General features: G+C 37.2%; 1 protein-coding gene across 1 annotated transcript; it reads left to right on the forward strand.

Moving 5' to 3' along the window:
• Window positions 1–3,272: 3,272 nt before the first annotated feature.
• Window positions 3,273–8,112, forward strand: eIF2alpha (eukaryotic translation initiation factor 2 subunit alpha). The gene is made up of 5 exons (XM_089648811.1): window positions 3,273–3,351; window positions 3,986–4,223; window positions 4,956–5,420; window positions 6,198–6,313; window positions 7,242–8,112. The coding sequence occupies exons 2-5, from the start codon at window positions 3,986–3,988 to the stop codon at window positions 7,443–7,445; spliced, it is 1,023 nt and encodes a 340-aa protein (XP_089504937.1). The 5' UTR covers window positions 3,273–3,351; the 3' UTR covers window positions 7,446–8,112.
• The last annotated feature ends 7,154 nt before the right edge of the window (window positions 8,113–15,266 follow it).

Genomic DNA, 15,266 nt, shown 5'->3' on the forward strand with positions numbered 1-15,266 from the left:
TATTCTTCATTTATTTGAAATGTACCACGAAATAGCAGAGATGCGAGCGGCGGCGATGAGTGACGAGCAGTGACATCTATTGTCTCTAATAGAAGCTTTCATTCACAAGTCCACACGATTGGCTGGGTCAATTTAAAGAATGTCCCTGCCTTTGGCATCTTCTTTCCCTATGCGCGCCATAGAATAAACGAGATAGCACTATGCCTTTCGTCGAAGTAAAAATTAGGTACCGAAGAAAGCTTAAGGTTGCTTAGGTCATGGCCGTGAGGGAGACAGCACGATGAATATTATATGTTTTAAAGAGATGGTGACATAAACATATGTCGGTTTTTCATTTTACAAGCTTGTTGTGTGTGGAAAAATGGTTGTTTTTCAATTGCTTCGCTCCCAGTATCTTTGGATATTGCGGACGGGCATTTCAAACTCATATTTTATTTACTTTAAAGTTGTGCACAACTACATTAAAAAGTAACCTCTTAAAAATAATTAGCTCTAAGTACATGGATTGTGTAGTATTTCCAACTCACTATATTAACATAATATGTATTTAGAGTTGCTGACTTACAAATTGATATAAATAATAATTGATGGGCATTTTTCACATCAAATAGATCAGTCACACATTTTTTTCATGAGCCTAGAGCCGCCTCTACCTCTGAATATTAATACAGAAATCTTCTTGATGATCATAATTCAAAGTGATAATTTAATATAATATTTATAAAAAAAATTTAAACCTTGTCTACACACAAGACTCCACGTTAAAAAAAGTTATCTGGAATATTTCATGAAACATTGGTGACATCTTTTAGTATATAATAGAAGCTTAATTAACAGAGAGGTTCTCGGAGTCTTGAACGAGCTGAAAGTCGACAAAGCCAGTGGGCCGGACGGAATACCTGCCTTGGTCCTTAAGAGGTGTTCTGCAGAAATGACTCCAGTGCTCGCAAAATTATTTAGGCTCTCTCTCAAAGGTGGAAAGGTGCCAGATCTTTGGAAAAAGGCAATCGTCCACCCAATCCCAAAAAAGGGGGACCGCTCCGACCCTTCTAACTACCGCCCCATAGCCATCACTTCCATACTCTAGAAGGTATTAGAAAGGGTGGTTAACAACAAATTGCTCACATATCTCGAGAATAACAATATCCTAAGCGATCGGCAATATGGATTTCGTCGAAACCGATCGTGTGGCGATCTACTCGGATATGTGACGCATATCTGGGGGCGGTACATGGAGCGTTTTGGTGAAACTCAAACCATTGGGTTGGATATCTCCATAGCCTTTGACAGAGTCTGGCACCGGGCGCTTATCGGGAAGCTACCATCGTATGGGATCCACCCAACCCTGCATAGTTGGATTGCGGACTTTCTGAGGGGAAGAACAATTCAAACCGTGGTTGACGGCTCTTCTTCCTCACCGCACCAAATCAATGCGGGGGTGCCACAAGGATCTGTGCTGTCTCCGACGCTGTTTTTATTGCACATCAACGATCTCGTTGAATGTGCACCAATTCACTGCTACGCTGATGACAGCACCGTTCACGAGGGTTATCTTTTTGACAGGCCCCCTTCCACCCATGATGTCCGAAGAGATGGTTCGTGCCTGGGGTAAGGCCAACTTGGTCAGTTTCAACTTCTCAGAAACCCAAGCGTGTCTGATTTCGGCAAAGAGGGAGATCAATGACTGTCTGGTGCAATTTGATGTGAGCACTCTCCCCAATAAAGACTCCATTGAAATGCTTGGAGTTACTATATCAGACCGGCTCAAGTATCGGGGATCCATAGAAGCCCGAGTAAATAAGGCCTCCAAAAAGTTGAGCGTCTTGTACAGGGCTAGGAGATTCTTCAACAGTGACCAGCTGCTGACCCTGTACAAGTCTCAAGTCCGCCCAACTATTGGATTTGGGAGCCACCTTTGGGCTGGTCTGATTGGCAATCCGTTTTTAACAGACCGATTGCCTTCTCTAATGCATAGATGCAATGTAGGCATGCTGTGTCTGTTCTACAGGTATTTCAATGGAGCCTGCTCCAAGGAGCTAGCAGCATTGATTCCTGATGCACCGGTGCACGCGCGCGAAACTCGACGGACACGAGCTGAACACCCATTCACGGTTGACGTTGGCTTCATGAGAACGGGCCGTTTTTACGACTCGTTTTTGTGTAAGTTGGCTCTTATGTGGAACGAGCTACTGGCATCTGTTTTTCCTCCCTCCTATAATCCGAGCCTCTTCAAGGCCCGCATTAACAAATCCCTTCCTACAGCCCCTACCTTATTCCGCCTCACAACGCCGCCCAACCAGGTGGTGACATAGTTCCCCTGTCTGTACACTGCACAGGCAGGGACGCTCTTGTGAGGTATAACATTAAAAAAAAAATTAAATTAGTGACTAAACATAATGTCATCGTGCGCAAGTAATTTTTATTTGATTATTTTTGTTATTTCACAAATTAATCATTTCAAATAATATATGGCATATTTGCGGCACGTACAGGAGTGGATGATACTCTCAGTATCACTCTGGTCTATGACCACCATTCAGAATGGAAACATTGCTTAAAATGGCTTTAGTCGTGTTTGGTGACCAGATATGAATAGCCAGGTACTTCCCCAACTTCCTTTCTCCTTTCCCTCCTCACTACTTTGGGAGTAGCGTCACAACATACCCCAATTAAGAATGCCATAGTCTCACTGGCTCCGGATGGTTGGAAGCAGTTGGGACTCTTGTGCGGTGTTCACATACAAAACACATAAGAATGAGTTATATAAAGAAAAAACCCGTTTTCATGTGGCGAATGATTTTTCTCTATCGGGTCAAAGTAGAAAGTCGTAATTCCTTCCCTGTTTTTAATAAGAATCTTCGATGGTTTTTTCTTCGGTTCAGTGTGGATTTTAAGAGTATTTTTTTAAAAACTTTTTACTATACTTTCGTCAACAAGAAAAAATGTACTTTAATGATGTTTGATTAGCCATTTAAATATTAGAAATAGAGTCGACATGGTCCACAGCTGCTGTCAAATTATGTAATTAAAGTCTAGGAACATTTATAAACTATTCTGAGATTTATCATGTTATTTGCGATTAGTTTATTAAAATGTTTATTACAATGATATTAAAAAAAAATCATGCCAATATGTTTGCAATGAATACATTTTTTGAATAATTATATTGTTTTTGATTATTTTTAACCTCTTTCTCATAAAATATTTCAAATGAGATATATTTTGCACTGGTATCCCTAATAATATGTTTGTGAACGGGCGATTGAGGAAAACGTATTTTACTCACGGGCAACACTGTATAAACAAATTCTTTTAGTAGCAACACAGTACGCGTTTGTCAAATCTTGCAACGTGAGTAGCAATATTGTGTGAATTTATTAATTTTAACGTGGCTTTTATAACTTGCAGCCCTTAATAGTTTAAATATGATTGTTTCCTTAATTATTTAACACTCTAACGGGCAAAATCCGCATCATTACACCTGTTTTTAACAAACCGTCGGCTGGTGACAGGTTTCCATTTTCGGTGTTATTTTGCTTTTATGTTGTATTTTAGTGAATTCTGAATACAAATTACTTAAATATAACTCAACCAGTCTAATATTCAATAGCATTAAATGTATTAAACTTGTATAAAAGACCTAAAAATTACAAATATTATGTGAGGTTAAACATGTCAACGCTTCGAATATTTAGTGATGAAATTTGTAGTTTTGTTCATTGGAAATTTTTGTACTACCGGATATGAACATTATCATGTCAAAAAGAATTTTAACGATTGAATTTTTGGTAGATTAAGCCATGTAGCGGTTTTTTCAATTTCCATCAGGGCAAACAACTCCTCAAGAGTGTCGTGACCGAAGCTTAGTTCAACGAATGCCTGATCTATTCATTCCCAAGCGGAATTAATGAGGTCCACAGACTGGCCGGCAGACCTAGATGTTTATGTAGAAGTGATACATCACAGTTTGTTTTCTGCATTACAGATGCCGCTCAGTTGTAGGTTTTACAAGGAGAAATATCCGGAAGTGGAGGATGTAGTGATGATCAATGTGCGCTCCATCGCAGAGATGGGGGCGTACGTCCACCTCCTGGAGTACAACAACATCGAGGGTATGATCCTGCTCTCCGAGCTGTCCAGGAGAAGAATCCGTTCCATCAATAAGTTGATCAGAGTTGGAAAGACAGAACCTGTGGTGGTCATTAGGGTGGACAAAGAAAAAGGTAGGAATTAACAATTATTGTTTGATTAACCATAGTTTTATTTTTCTTTCAACATCATAATTGTCATGAATTATAATCTGTTAAACTTAACCTAACCCAACCTCATATGCTCTGAGAGAAAAAGGTCATTGATCCTACAACCCATTGTTGCATACAAATGATAATTTTGTTTAATTACACAGAAAATTTTAGTCGTCTCAAAACGTAGACAGACAATAAAAACAAGGGAGATGGGCCTGAACCATTATAAATATGAAACTCACACAATGCGAGCCGCCAACATCATTCACCCATACTGCTGCAATTCACATCTATGCACAGTGGCGCCACACCTTTGTTCCAACCTGCACAGTAAAAACTCAACTTTCATTGGATATTCAATTTGATAGTCGGTAGCGCAGCGCAGCGACAGTCGGCACGTTTCCATGTCACATCTCCCTTTTGTTTCTCTTTTCTATGTATATAACGAATGATCTCAGATACAGAAATTTAACCTTTAGTATAAGAGAGCGGTTGTGCCTGAATGAGTCCGTTTCCCACCCAGGCGTAGTGAATTCAATTCCTTCGCTAAGTTCTCCATCATTGCACAAGAAACATTTTCCATTATAATGGTGGTAGTATTAAGTATTGAAATAATTTCTGGTTATCCGTAACCCGAAAAAGTGTGTTTTTGTTTGAAAAAAAACGTATCAACTTCTTAATATAACGACTGTTTGCATTTGTCCATTTCAGGTTATATAGATCTGTCAAAGCGGCGCGTGTCGGCCGAGGATGTGGAGAAATGCAACGAGCGCTACGCCAAGGCAAAGGCTGTCAATTCCATCCTGCGCCACGTGGCTGAGCTACTCAACTACTCTTGTGACGAGCAGCTGGAGGAGCTATACCAAAAGACGGCGTGGCACTTTGAGGACAAGTACAAGGCCAATAAGGCGTACGCATACGACTTCTTCAAGCAGGCCGTGCTGGACCCCTCCATCCTGGCCGAGTGCGGGCTGGACGAGGAGACCAAGGAGGTGCTGCTGAACAACATCAAGCGCAAGCTCACTTCACAGGCGGTCAAGATCCGCGCTGACATTGAGTGCGCGTGCTACGAATATGAGGGCATCGATGCCGTCAAGGCCGCGCTCACCGCCGGCTTGGCGCTCTCCTCCGAGGAGATCCCCATCAAGATCAATCTCATTGCTCCACCTCTCTATGGTAATTACAACTACCCGCACAAATACATGTATTTAGTGATGGGTAAATTCTTGGGAATTTTTTAAGTGGGGAAAATTACAGGAAATGAATGAAGGCGCCACCGACCAGCCTCATTTTAAAAAAAAATTTTAAACAGTTGCCGTTAAGTGCTCTTCTGCTGAAACAGTTCCAGTTTTTCAGGCTGTAGCTGTAGCATAATTACGTTCCTTATTTCTTTCCCGCTAAACAGACATACGTGCCATATTTAAGTGGTGTTGTGTTGCTCTATGACCAGCTCAAATGTGTTAAGTTTTCAAGTTCGGGAAAAAATTGAATACATTTTCAAAAATGGCCATTTTATTATTGTCTTCTGCCGATTGTTGTGGCCAACTGAATAAATGAATGTAAAAATTCCTTAAATCTTTGTATATACATACATTTTTTTTTACAAATTTCAACCGTGTACATATATTGGGCGTGCGTTTGGCGTATTTCCCGATTATGCACCGGTGCTGAAGGAATCAATGACGCTAGTTCCTCGGAACACCTTCCATTATTATACCATTAGAACAAGGACAGCATACCTAACTGACGCAATATGGATTATAATAAGTATTATAATTTAAGTCACTCATTTTTTAAATTTTAAGAGCGCCCCTGTCTGTATAGTTTAAAGGCAAGGGAAAAAGTATTTAAGAAAATTAATGTGTCAATCAATAATCATACAGAGTTTTGTTTTAGATTTGTTTTGTATTGTTAACTAACTATCTTTTCTAATTCATTGTTTGTTTTTTCCAGTAATGACTACTTCCACTCCAGAGAAAGCTGATGGATTAAAAGCGTTGCAGGACGCCATAGATAAAGTTAGAGAAGTCATCTTATCCAAGAAAGGAGTCTTCAATGTTCAAATGGCGGTAAGCAATCAGTTATTCTTTTTCTTCCGCTAATGCTCTCCGCTCCAGGCAGTCCTCAGTCCTTCCCGTCCTGCCCCAATCCTCACAGTCTGTTCACCTCTTCCTCGATCTAACTCTGGGTCACTTCCACTGGGACACTAGTAAACTCATTATGTTCTGTCATCTGAAATTCTTTCATCATGTCCAACCTTGTCCAGCGCTTCCCGTCTTTGGGTCCTTGATTAGATGTTCGAGTTCTAGGGTAGGTTCAAATATTTGTTCCAAGTATTTTGCATTCAAAGACTCATAGGACGGGTTGATTTTCAGAATTTGAATAATCCATCAAATTTCAACCTGGCTTTTCAAATCTTGTAACTAAAAACTAGTCCCGTATCGACCAATCATTTTACACAACCCAATGGTGAAGTGTTTTGAGTTAAAAAGATCGATGCGCTGTTTACCGTGTTGACGTAAACCATAGATTACAGGTGCCCACCTTTTTGGGCTCATTCCAATTATATTTTTCTTCATTGTCCGCCACCAAAATTTTACTAGGCCCAAGGACAAAACAATAAATTTAATGCTGTTGATTCTTATTGTTCGGAAAGTCACGTTCCAAACAAACCTTTCAACATTATAAAAGTTCATTTAGAATAGATAAACAAAATTAATTAATTAATAATAAGTTAATGTTTTGCAGTACATATTTGTTATTGAAAACAGAATTATAGACAAATCTAAGGTTCAGATGTTTGAAATGAAAGTTAAAATGTTTGAAACAAAAAGTTCCAATGTTTGAATCGAAGATTCAAATGTTCGAAATGAAAGTTCAAACGTTTGAAACAAAAGTTCATACATGTTTGAAACTAATATGTAATCATCAATTAAAACTATGAATATCTGACGCAAAAAACTTAGTTCATTGTTTGTTTGTATTGTATGTTTGCAGCCGAAGGTTGTCACCGCTCTTGACGAGGCCGAGCTGGCGCGCCAGATGGAGCGCGCCGAGGCTGAGAACGCCGAGGTGGCCGGAGACTCGGACCAGGAGGAGGACGAGGGCATGGGCGGGGTGGTGGGCGAGGGAGAGGGAGAAGGCGAAGGGGACAATGACGCGGCACAGACCAACGGAGACGCGGCCAGTGACGAGGATTAACGCGTCGAGGATTGTTTATATACTAACAAGACAAAGTCACACTCTTGTCTATGCGTGTTTGTTTATTTGTAAGGTGGCCACATTGATGACACTTATGATCAACGTCATCCAAACTATTGACCGCTTCAATGTCATAAACCTGCAAAACGACAATATTTATCTCATTTTAATGTCGTCCGATTGTGGGCAGACTCCTTTAATGGTAATTAAAAATGAAATTACTCTTCTCTGGACCAACATACATTTATTAATGGTTATGCAAACAAAACATTACTTGTAACCTTTTGCATGTACGTTAAGTTAACTTGACAAAATGAAGATCTGTTTTAATTTGATAAAAGATGTTTATAACTGCTGGCAGATGTGATTTCTTCAAATTAAAATTAGCAGTTCTCAATTTCTAACATACAAATCTTATCAAATGATATGAACTTATCCAGCTAAATTCTGAAAATGTTGATCCATGTAAAAGAATTGTCAAATGATTAAATGATAATTGTGTCAAAACGTGCAGCGAAGGATTGAGTTGAAAACGTTAAAGTGTGTCCCGTTGGTCTGTAAACAAAAACGTTGCTGTTTTAAATATATTATAAATTATTAAGTTAATTGTACAATGGTTCTTTTTATATTGAACTCGATTTATAATAAAATTATATCAAAAGTCAAATTTGCTTTTATTTATTTTTAGTTAATAATAATAATAATAATTGGATGACTTGTATAGCGCCGTTTTTGTGCAAAATCACCTCAAGGGCGCTGTACAAACTTATAATACATTTCTACAATGATCTATGTTATTACTTAACTATTTATGGAGATAATACACAGCGCCCTTGAGGTGATTTTTCACAAAAACGGCGCTCTACAAATTATCCAATTATTATTATTATTATTATTATACAGTACAATACTTACCTGGTAGGTCACTTGAGATTAACACATAATTAACATTTTCTAATTGTTTATTAACGAAATTTAGATACAGGATTTAGGACATAATTGGAAAATTGAATATAACTGGACTTTTTCTTGGAATGGTATATTTAATTTAAGGGTACGACATCTTAAAAAGGTAAGTTTTTAGTTTAGACCTGAATTCTGTTGGACTTGTTATGGATCTTAGTTCCGGAGGGAGTTTATTCCAAGCCTTGGGCCCAGATACTCCAAAAGCGCGATCACCAAACTTAGTATTTGGCTTACGCTTAGGTTCTATCAGTCTACCTACAGCTGATGATGTTGCTGATCCCCCTTAGGTCTCCGCTATTTCCACTTTACAATAAAATCCAAATAAATGGAATATTTATGAATGTATCTGAAAACTAAAAACTGTTTTTGAAAGGAGATGAAATACGCGTTTAAATTTTATTATTAGAAATAAACATATAATATTTAATATAATTTTCAATGAAATAAAAAAGTTTTAAAATATGGGTTACCTAATAAAACTTACTGATAACAAACAAAAAGAAAAACACATGCACACTTTATTAGAAAAGTGTATTATAAACGTTGTCAGCTCACTTTTGTCGTTTCATATAAAAATCTATCTATATAAATATAAATGTTTGTTTGTTCAAAATATTAAAACTCCGAAATTTTCACCGATTGCTTTGAAATTTTGACACAACGGTGGATTCGAATACGCGTGTGTTTTTAAATACCTACATTATATGTATAAATGTCACCTGTGACAGGTAAACGTAAAAGCAACATGCGCTGTTGTTTCTCCATCTGCAGACAGACTGAGCTAAGCAACGCGTGGCGGGGTACAGCTAGTATTTAATAAAAAATTTCATGAATTTTTCTCAAATTACGGCAACAGATTTGGTATCATGGAGGTGCCACACATTTTAATTCTGCTGTGGTTAACTTCTAGATTAGAATATAAAGCGTGGTGTTTTCTATTTCTAACACCGTTTAGATCATATTTCTCACCATGACAGCAAGGGAGATACAACGCTTTCAATGGGACCATAATGTGAGCTGTTATCTAAAGCGACCAAATTAGCCTTATTCGATGGAAACTATACAAAGAGTAGCAAAAGTTGTTGCATATTTTTCAGACAAAGATTCTAAGAAAGCAAGACATCTAAAACTATCAACTATTTGTGATATTGTATTGCGAGTTGTATTTGAGTGGAATACAAGAACTCTTAGTATCGCCCTGGTGTAAGAACACCATTCAGAATTGAAATGGGTTTAGCCATGTTTGGTGACCAGATTGGAATAGCCAGGTACTCCCCCACCTTCCTCTTTCCATCTCCTTCCCATCTCTTAGAATATACCCCGATTGGGGATGCCATAGTCTCACTGGCTCTAGACGGACAGGACTTTTGTGCGGTATTCACATAAAATTTTTTTTTAAATTTTGTACACATCAAGCAGAAGCCAATTACCGATGCGGTGGGGTGATGAAAGTCGATATCCTTGGCTCTTCAAGCAGCGCAGGACCGCGACGAGTGCAGGAATCTACTTCATCAGGGCTATTTGAGTCGTGGTCACGATTCTTAGAAATTAGACAAAGCCTTTGGAAGAATTTGTTACAAAAGAAATACATATTCTATAATGTATTCATATAATAGACATGCTTAGACTGGTTCGAACCTACGAAAAACTTCAAAGCCATTAGTAGTCCATAGAGGCTGTTTGCCCAAAGAAAAGGTGAAGAAAAACTTCATACTTAACCTCTTGTGCATCTCGCGGAACTATGCCAGCCTTAGAAGGTAAAAACATACTTTTTTTGCGGGATTACTACGGGTCCTACGCATTCCAAAGGTTAATAAATTAAACACCCTTTACGAACTGCACCTGTAACCAGGGCCGGCCCTGAGCCAGGCGCTGCCTGGCGCATGTAAAATTTTGGCGCCCCTTGTCAAAACCAGTAGACGCCCAGGTAGGTGAACACTGTAATAAATATTGTTTCGATGGTTTGTATTTTTATGTAGTGGTTTTTATGAAAAATAATCTTAAGGACATTGGAGGGGACCCACCCTTTCCCGACGGCTGTGTGAGGAAACTGATTGTTTAACCTCCTTAGCAGCACACGTCAGGACTTTAATTTTTTTTTGTAAAAAGAAGCTAAATTTATTTTAAAACGATTCTAGACCCTCCAATGTCCCTGCATACATGATTGTTAGTACGAAATAATGTATGCATACTTACATTAATAGTAACACAAAATAAGAACACATCTGAAATGTGTTCGCCTGGTGGTTTGTATCTAAAATTAAATAATAAATAAGGAGCACAATATTTATAAGTGGAAGTATGATTGAAACATAAAAATATACAAGCCGCGTGTCGAGGGCAGTTTACCCCACTATCACGGGGCAGTCTCGGCAAGAATGAGCGTGGCAAGCGGCCTGGCCACAACGATCCCAAGCACCCGCGTCCCTTAGCCAGTTTTCCGAGAGTACCCTCGAAGAAATGTAAATGGGGGGAGGGGGGGGGGGGAGATACTCCCAAAGATCCTAGGGAATGAAGTGAGCCTCAGGTCACTGGAGGCAGGACGGAAGGGGACCGGGCTCGCGCAAACATTCCCCAGGCCCGCTCATGATGCCGGGGGAGGCACCCGTGGTTCGTGGGATAGCCGCACCGGATTAATGTCACCTTACTGGATGCAGGAACAGGGTCTATCCGCCCCCATGGTGGGGAAATGAACAACACAGTACGATAGAGTTCAGTTCGACAACCTATTCATAAACCAATTATCTATAATCTTAAGGACAATGTGTTAGGTTAGGTATTATCAGCGCCATGTGGCCTTGGAAATTTGGCTCCCGGAGCGGACTGCTCCAATTGCGCCCGCATAGGGCCGGCCCTGCCTATAACATGCCTGGAACACGTGCAATGCGGAGTAGGAAACCTTGCTTGAATATTTTAACTTCGCACAAGAATCCCAACTGCCCGAAGCCAGTGGGTCTATGGCGTCAACAATTAAGATATGTTGTGAGGATGAGGGGAAGGAGATGGGAAGAAGAAATTGGGCAGTACCTGACGAATCAATCCTGGTTACCAAACACGATTGATGCCATTTCATGCAATGTTCCGATTCAGAATGGTGTCTTTCACCACGGCGATACTGAGAGTATCTGCCTCTCTGAAACATAAAATACATATTTTTATTTTTGTAGATATTAAGATGAATATCATGAAGTATAAGAGGGACGAATCACATTTAGGAAGATGAATTCTGTTCAAAACCCTGTACTGTAGTACCGCCCAGCATAAAATTTCCTTTACTTTCCTAAACACGCTCATTAAAGAACATTAATACATATTATAAATATAAATACCGGAAAGTCCCAATTATGTCCTCTGCGTGCGAACTGCATCTAAATTTCTCTAATAAACAATAAACAGTGTTAATCTCAAGTGACCTCCCAGGTAAGTATGGTACTGTTATGATCTGCCTGTACAAAATATAAATAAATAACAATAATAACATATGTACATTCTAGCATCACGTTCATCAATTAAATGCATTGTACATATAGCTTTGTATTAGTGATCGACGAACCAGGGGATGCAATCTGTTAGACATATTATATTGACAATAGTTTGACTAGTCTATAGTTAGTAATAACATAGATCATTGGTACATTCTAGCATCACATTCATGAATCAAATGTATTGTACACATAGCTTTGTATTAGTGATCGACAAACCGGTGGATGCAATCTAATCGACATAAATTGACAACAGTTTGACTAGTCTATAGTTAGTAATAACATAGATCATTGTAGAAATGTAACATTAATGAGGCCATGAGGTGATTTTGCACAAAAATGGAGCAATACAAATCATCCAAATATTATTATTATTTCATAGGCACCAGGTCCTGCTGATAAGCCATATGTTTGGCTTAGCAGGACCTTAAAGCTTGAAGTATCATCTGTATCCGTCCAACTCCAGTAAAATATTGGCAGTATGTACAACTCTGGCCGCTAGAGGCGCTAGTGTAGCATGTTGATATTGATATTCCTTTCAATGGTGGTAAATTGAATTTATTTAGTACTTGGTGGCAGTGTTTTACACTTCCTAGTTTATATTTTGATAAAAATGTCCCAAAAGTAAATTGTGGGAAATGTATTGAATTAATAATAAATAATTGATTACAATAAATATGAAATACCTTATAATATTATTTAGTCGAAAATAAAAACAACGTTACAATTTACATGTTTATAGATGGCTGTAATTTAATTAATTTATTAAAATACGCTTTTTGCAAGTTATTGCTTTACAATATTATAACAAATTATTTGTTTGCACCAGTACTTACGCAATATGAAAATGAAAAAAGAAATAATTAGTCAGCTGAAATATCAATACAAATTGAAAATATCTCCCGAATAAAAATAAATGCTGCCAACGGAAATTGAACCCGTACCTTCTGATGTCCGGTCAGGTGCTCTGAAACCACTGAGCTATGTCGGCTTATTTCCAACCCACCAGATAATTCAATATGTACTAGTACCTTAATCAACAATTACTACTTATTATATTTTTTTCACCTGTAAACAACCAACTTTATTTTTGTAGGAAAGGCTTTGTTAGTGCTAAATTTCTCACTAGATGGCGTCGAGACATATTATATCTTCATTCCTCCTAGTTGGGCAGTCAAAGTATTTTTATGTATATATATACATGTGTCATTGTATCATCACCTGTACTAAATAAATAAATAAAAAAATAAAATAAAAATAAAATTTGATGGTGAAATATTTTTGACTTCTCAAATATTATTATTTGTTATCCTTTATGCTATGCCTAAAACCTTATCTTATAAACATTAGTTTTTCATAAAAAAATAGTTTTGCTTGTATAAAAACTCAATTCTTTAAAGAAAGGTATACAAATACAATATTGTATCGATGATTCAATCCAATATTCTATTTATATGCATTTCTTGGAAGAATTGAGTTTTTATAAGAACGAAACCTTTTATTCATATTCATATTATGTGTTTACGGGCGCAAACCAACAATTCGTCTTACAATATAATAATGTATAACTTGCAAGTGTTTTTGTTTGAAAGAAAACCAAGGCGCACAACTCACGCCGATAGATAGCTAGCTAGCATGCTGCCATCAGAACGTATGGCAAATGTCAGAAGTTGGAGGTATTATTTATATTACAGGGTATTTGAATATACCCATATTAATATATTAATAGAGTCATTAACAACTTAATTGATAGTCCTGCCATCGTTGCCACTGTTAAATTCCATGTGCCGACTAGGAATACAAGACAAAATATAACATTCTTCTGCAATACATACACGACCAACTATCAGACACACTCACTGACCAATAGGATGCATGATCTGGGCAACAAGTATGGGGGTGCTATTGATTTATTTATTGACTCCATTTATAGAACTAAGCATAATCTATACCAACACTTTGTCGAATCCTACAAATTAGAGTAGCGTTGGTAAATTAGTTTTAAGGCGATGCACTACGTCGTGTAATATTTTAAATTGATCCGCTATCAATAACAACCCTTACGTAGATGGCGATAAGGTTTAAATTCCCGCTTAACACCATCCGCCTGTTTTGATTTATGCAAGAAAAAAACATGGCCAAAAAGTGCCTTTTATTTTATTTTGTGGATGTTCAGGCATAAATATTTAATTTTTTTTCGATCATTTTATAAATAACATAATTTTCCACATTATACAATAAAATCATAATCTAAAATGGGTTTGTAAGTAGGAGATAATGAGCTTTAAAGCAGTTTCCATAGGCCTTATACGTTATTTTTTTCTGGGCTTATAAAAAGACTTATCTAAAAAATACTCAATTATTTCAAAGGCCAAGATGTATTCTACTCGCAGTATTTAATTAAAGCATCTGAAACATTTCTAGGCGACCAAATTTTCAAACCAGAAATAAATGATTTTGCATTACTATACGTATGGCATCGCCTTAAGGTTTTGTCTTGTATGTAGTGTTGTTGTAATTTCTTTTTTACTTTATGTTACTCTTACGTTGCACTAATATTGCTTCATATGTAGTTTTTTCTTCTTTTAATTATTTCTTAATATTTTCTCATGATACTTGTAATCACAATTTTAAAATTGTGTAGGTATTTTGTACCTACTTTACAATGGATTACATCTATTTACTGTCAGTATCTCCTGTATAATACAGATATTATTCTATGTACACTGCATCATGTATCACTTTTATGTAAAAAGCCTTTTTAGGCGTATATATAAATAAATAAATAAACCACTCAATCAAATATGATCATACTTATCAAGATACTTATACCAAATATCCTAATACTAATTATGTTATAATAACTAGCTGTACCCCACCACGCGTTGCCGGGGCTTAGTTTGTCTGTGCAGATAGAGAAACAATAATGCGTTTTGCTTTTATGCCCAATAGATGGCACTATTAAAAAAAAATGTTTGTCCATATGGCGCTGTTTTTCATAAAGGCATGTTTTTCCCATCACATGTGACATTTATATAACAAACGCGTATTCGAATGCAACTTTGTGTCAAAATTTCAAAACAATCAGTGAAAAACTTTCCGAGATTTATGATTTTGAACAAATAAACATTCACATTTTTATTTCTATAGTTAGATAGTAAAACAGTGTTCAATATTGTTTTAGATTTGAAGCTTTTAAATATTTTCTTTCGCAAGTGCTGCCAGTAAAATACATTTCTATTTGTTCTTCTTAAAAAAAATGAGTAGGTACCAGGCAAAATTTATAAAAATATTCATCAACCAAATCACCGTTAATCATAGAATAAAGGTGTGTACTGGTATGGTAACAGTAATTGGTACATAATATATATTT

This window comes from Hesperophylax consimilis, chromosome 28 (genome assembly GCF_061612785.1).
Source record: "Hesperophylax consimilis isolate HC1 chromosome 28, BYU_Hcon_1.0, whole genome shotgun sequence".
In the NCBI taxonomy this organism is placed as follows: domain Eukaryota; kingdom Metazoa; phylum Arthropoda; class Insecta; order Trichoptera; family Limnephilidae; genus Hesperophylax; species Hesperophylax consimilis.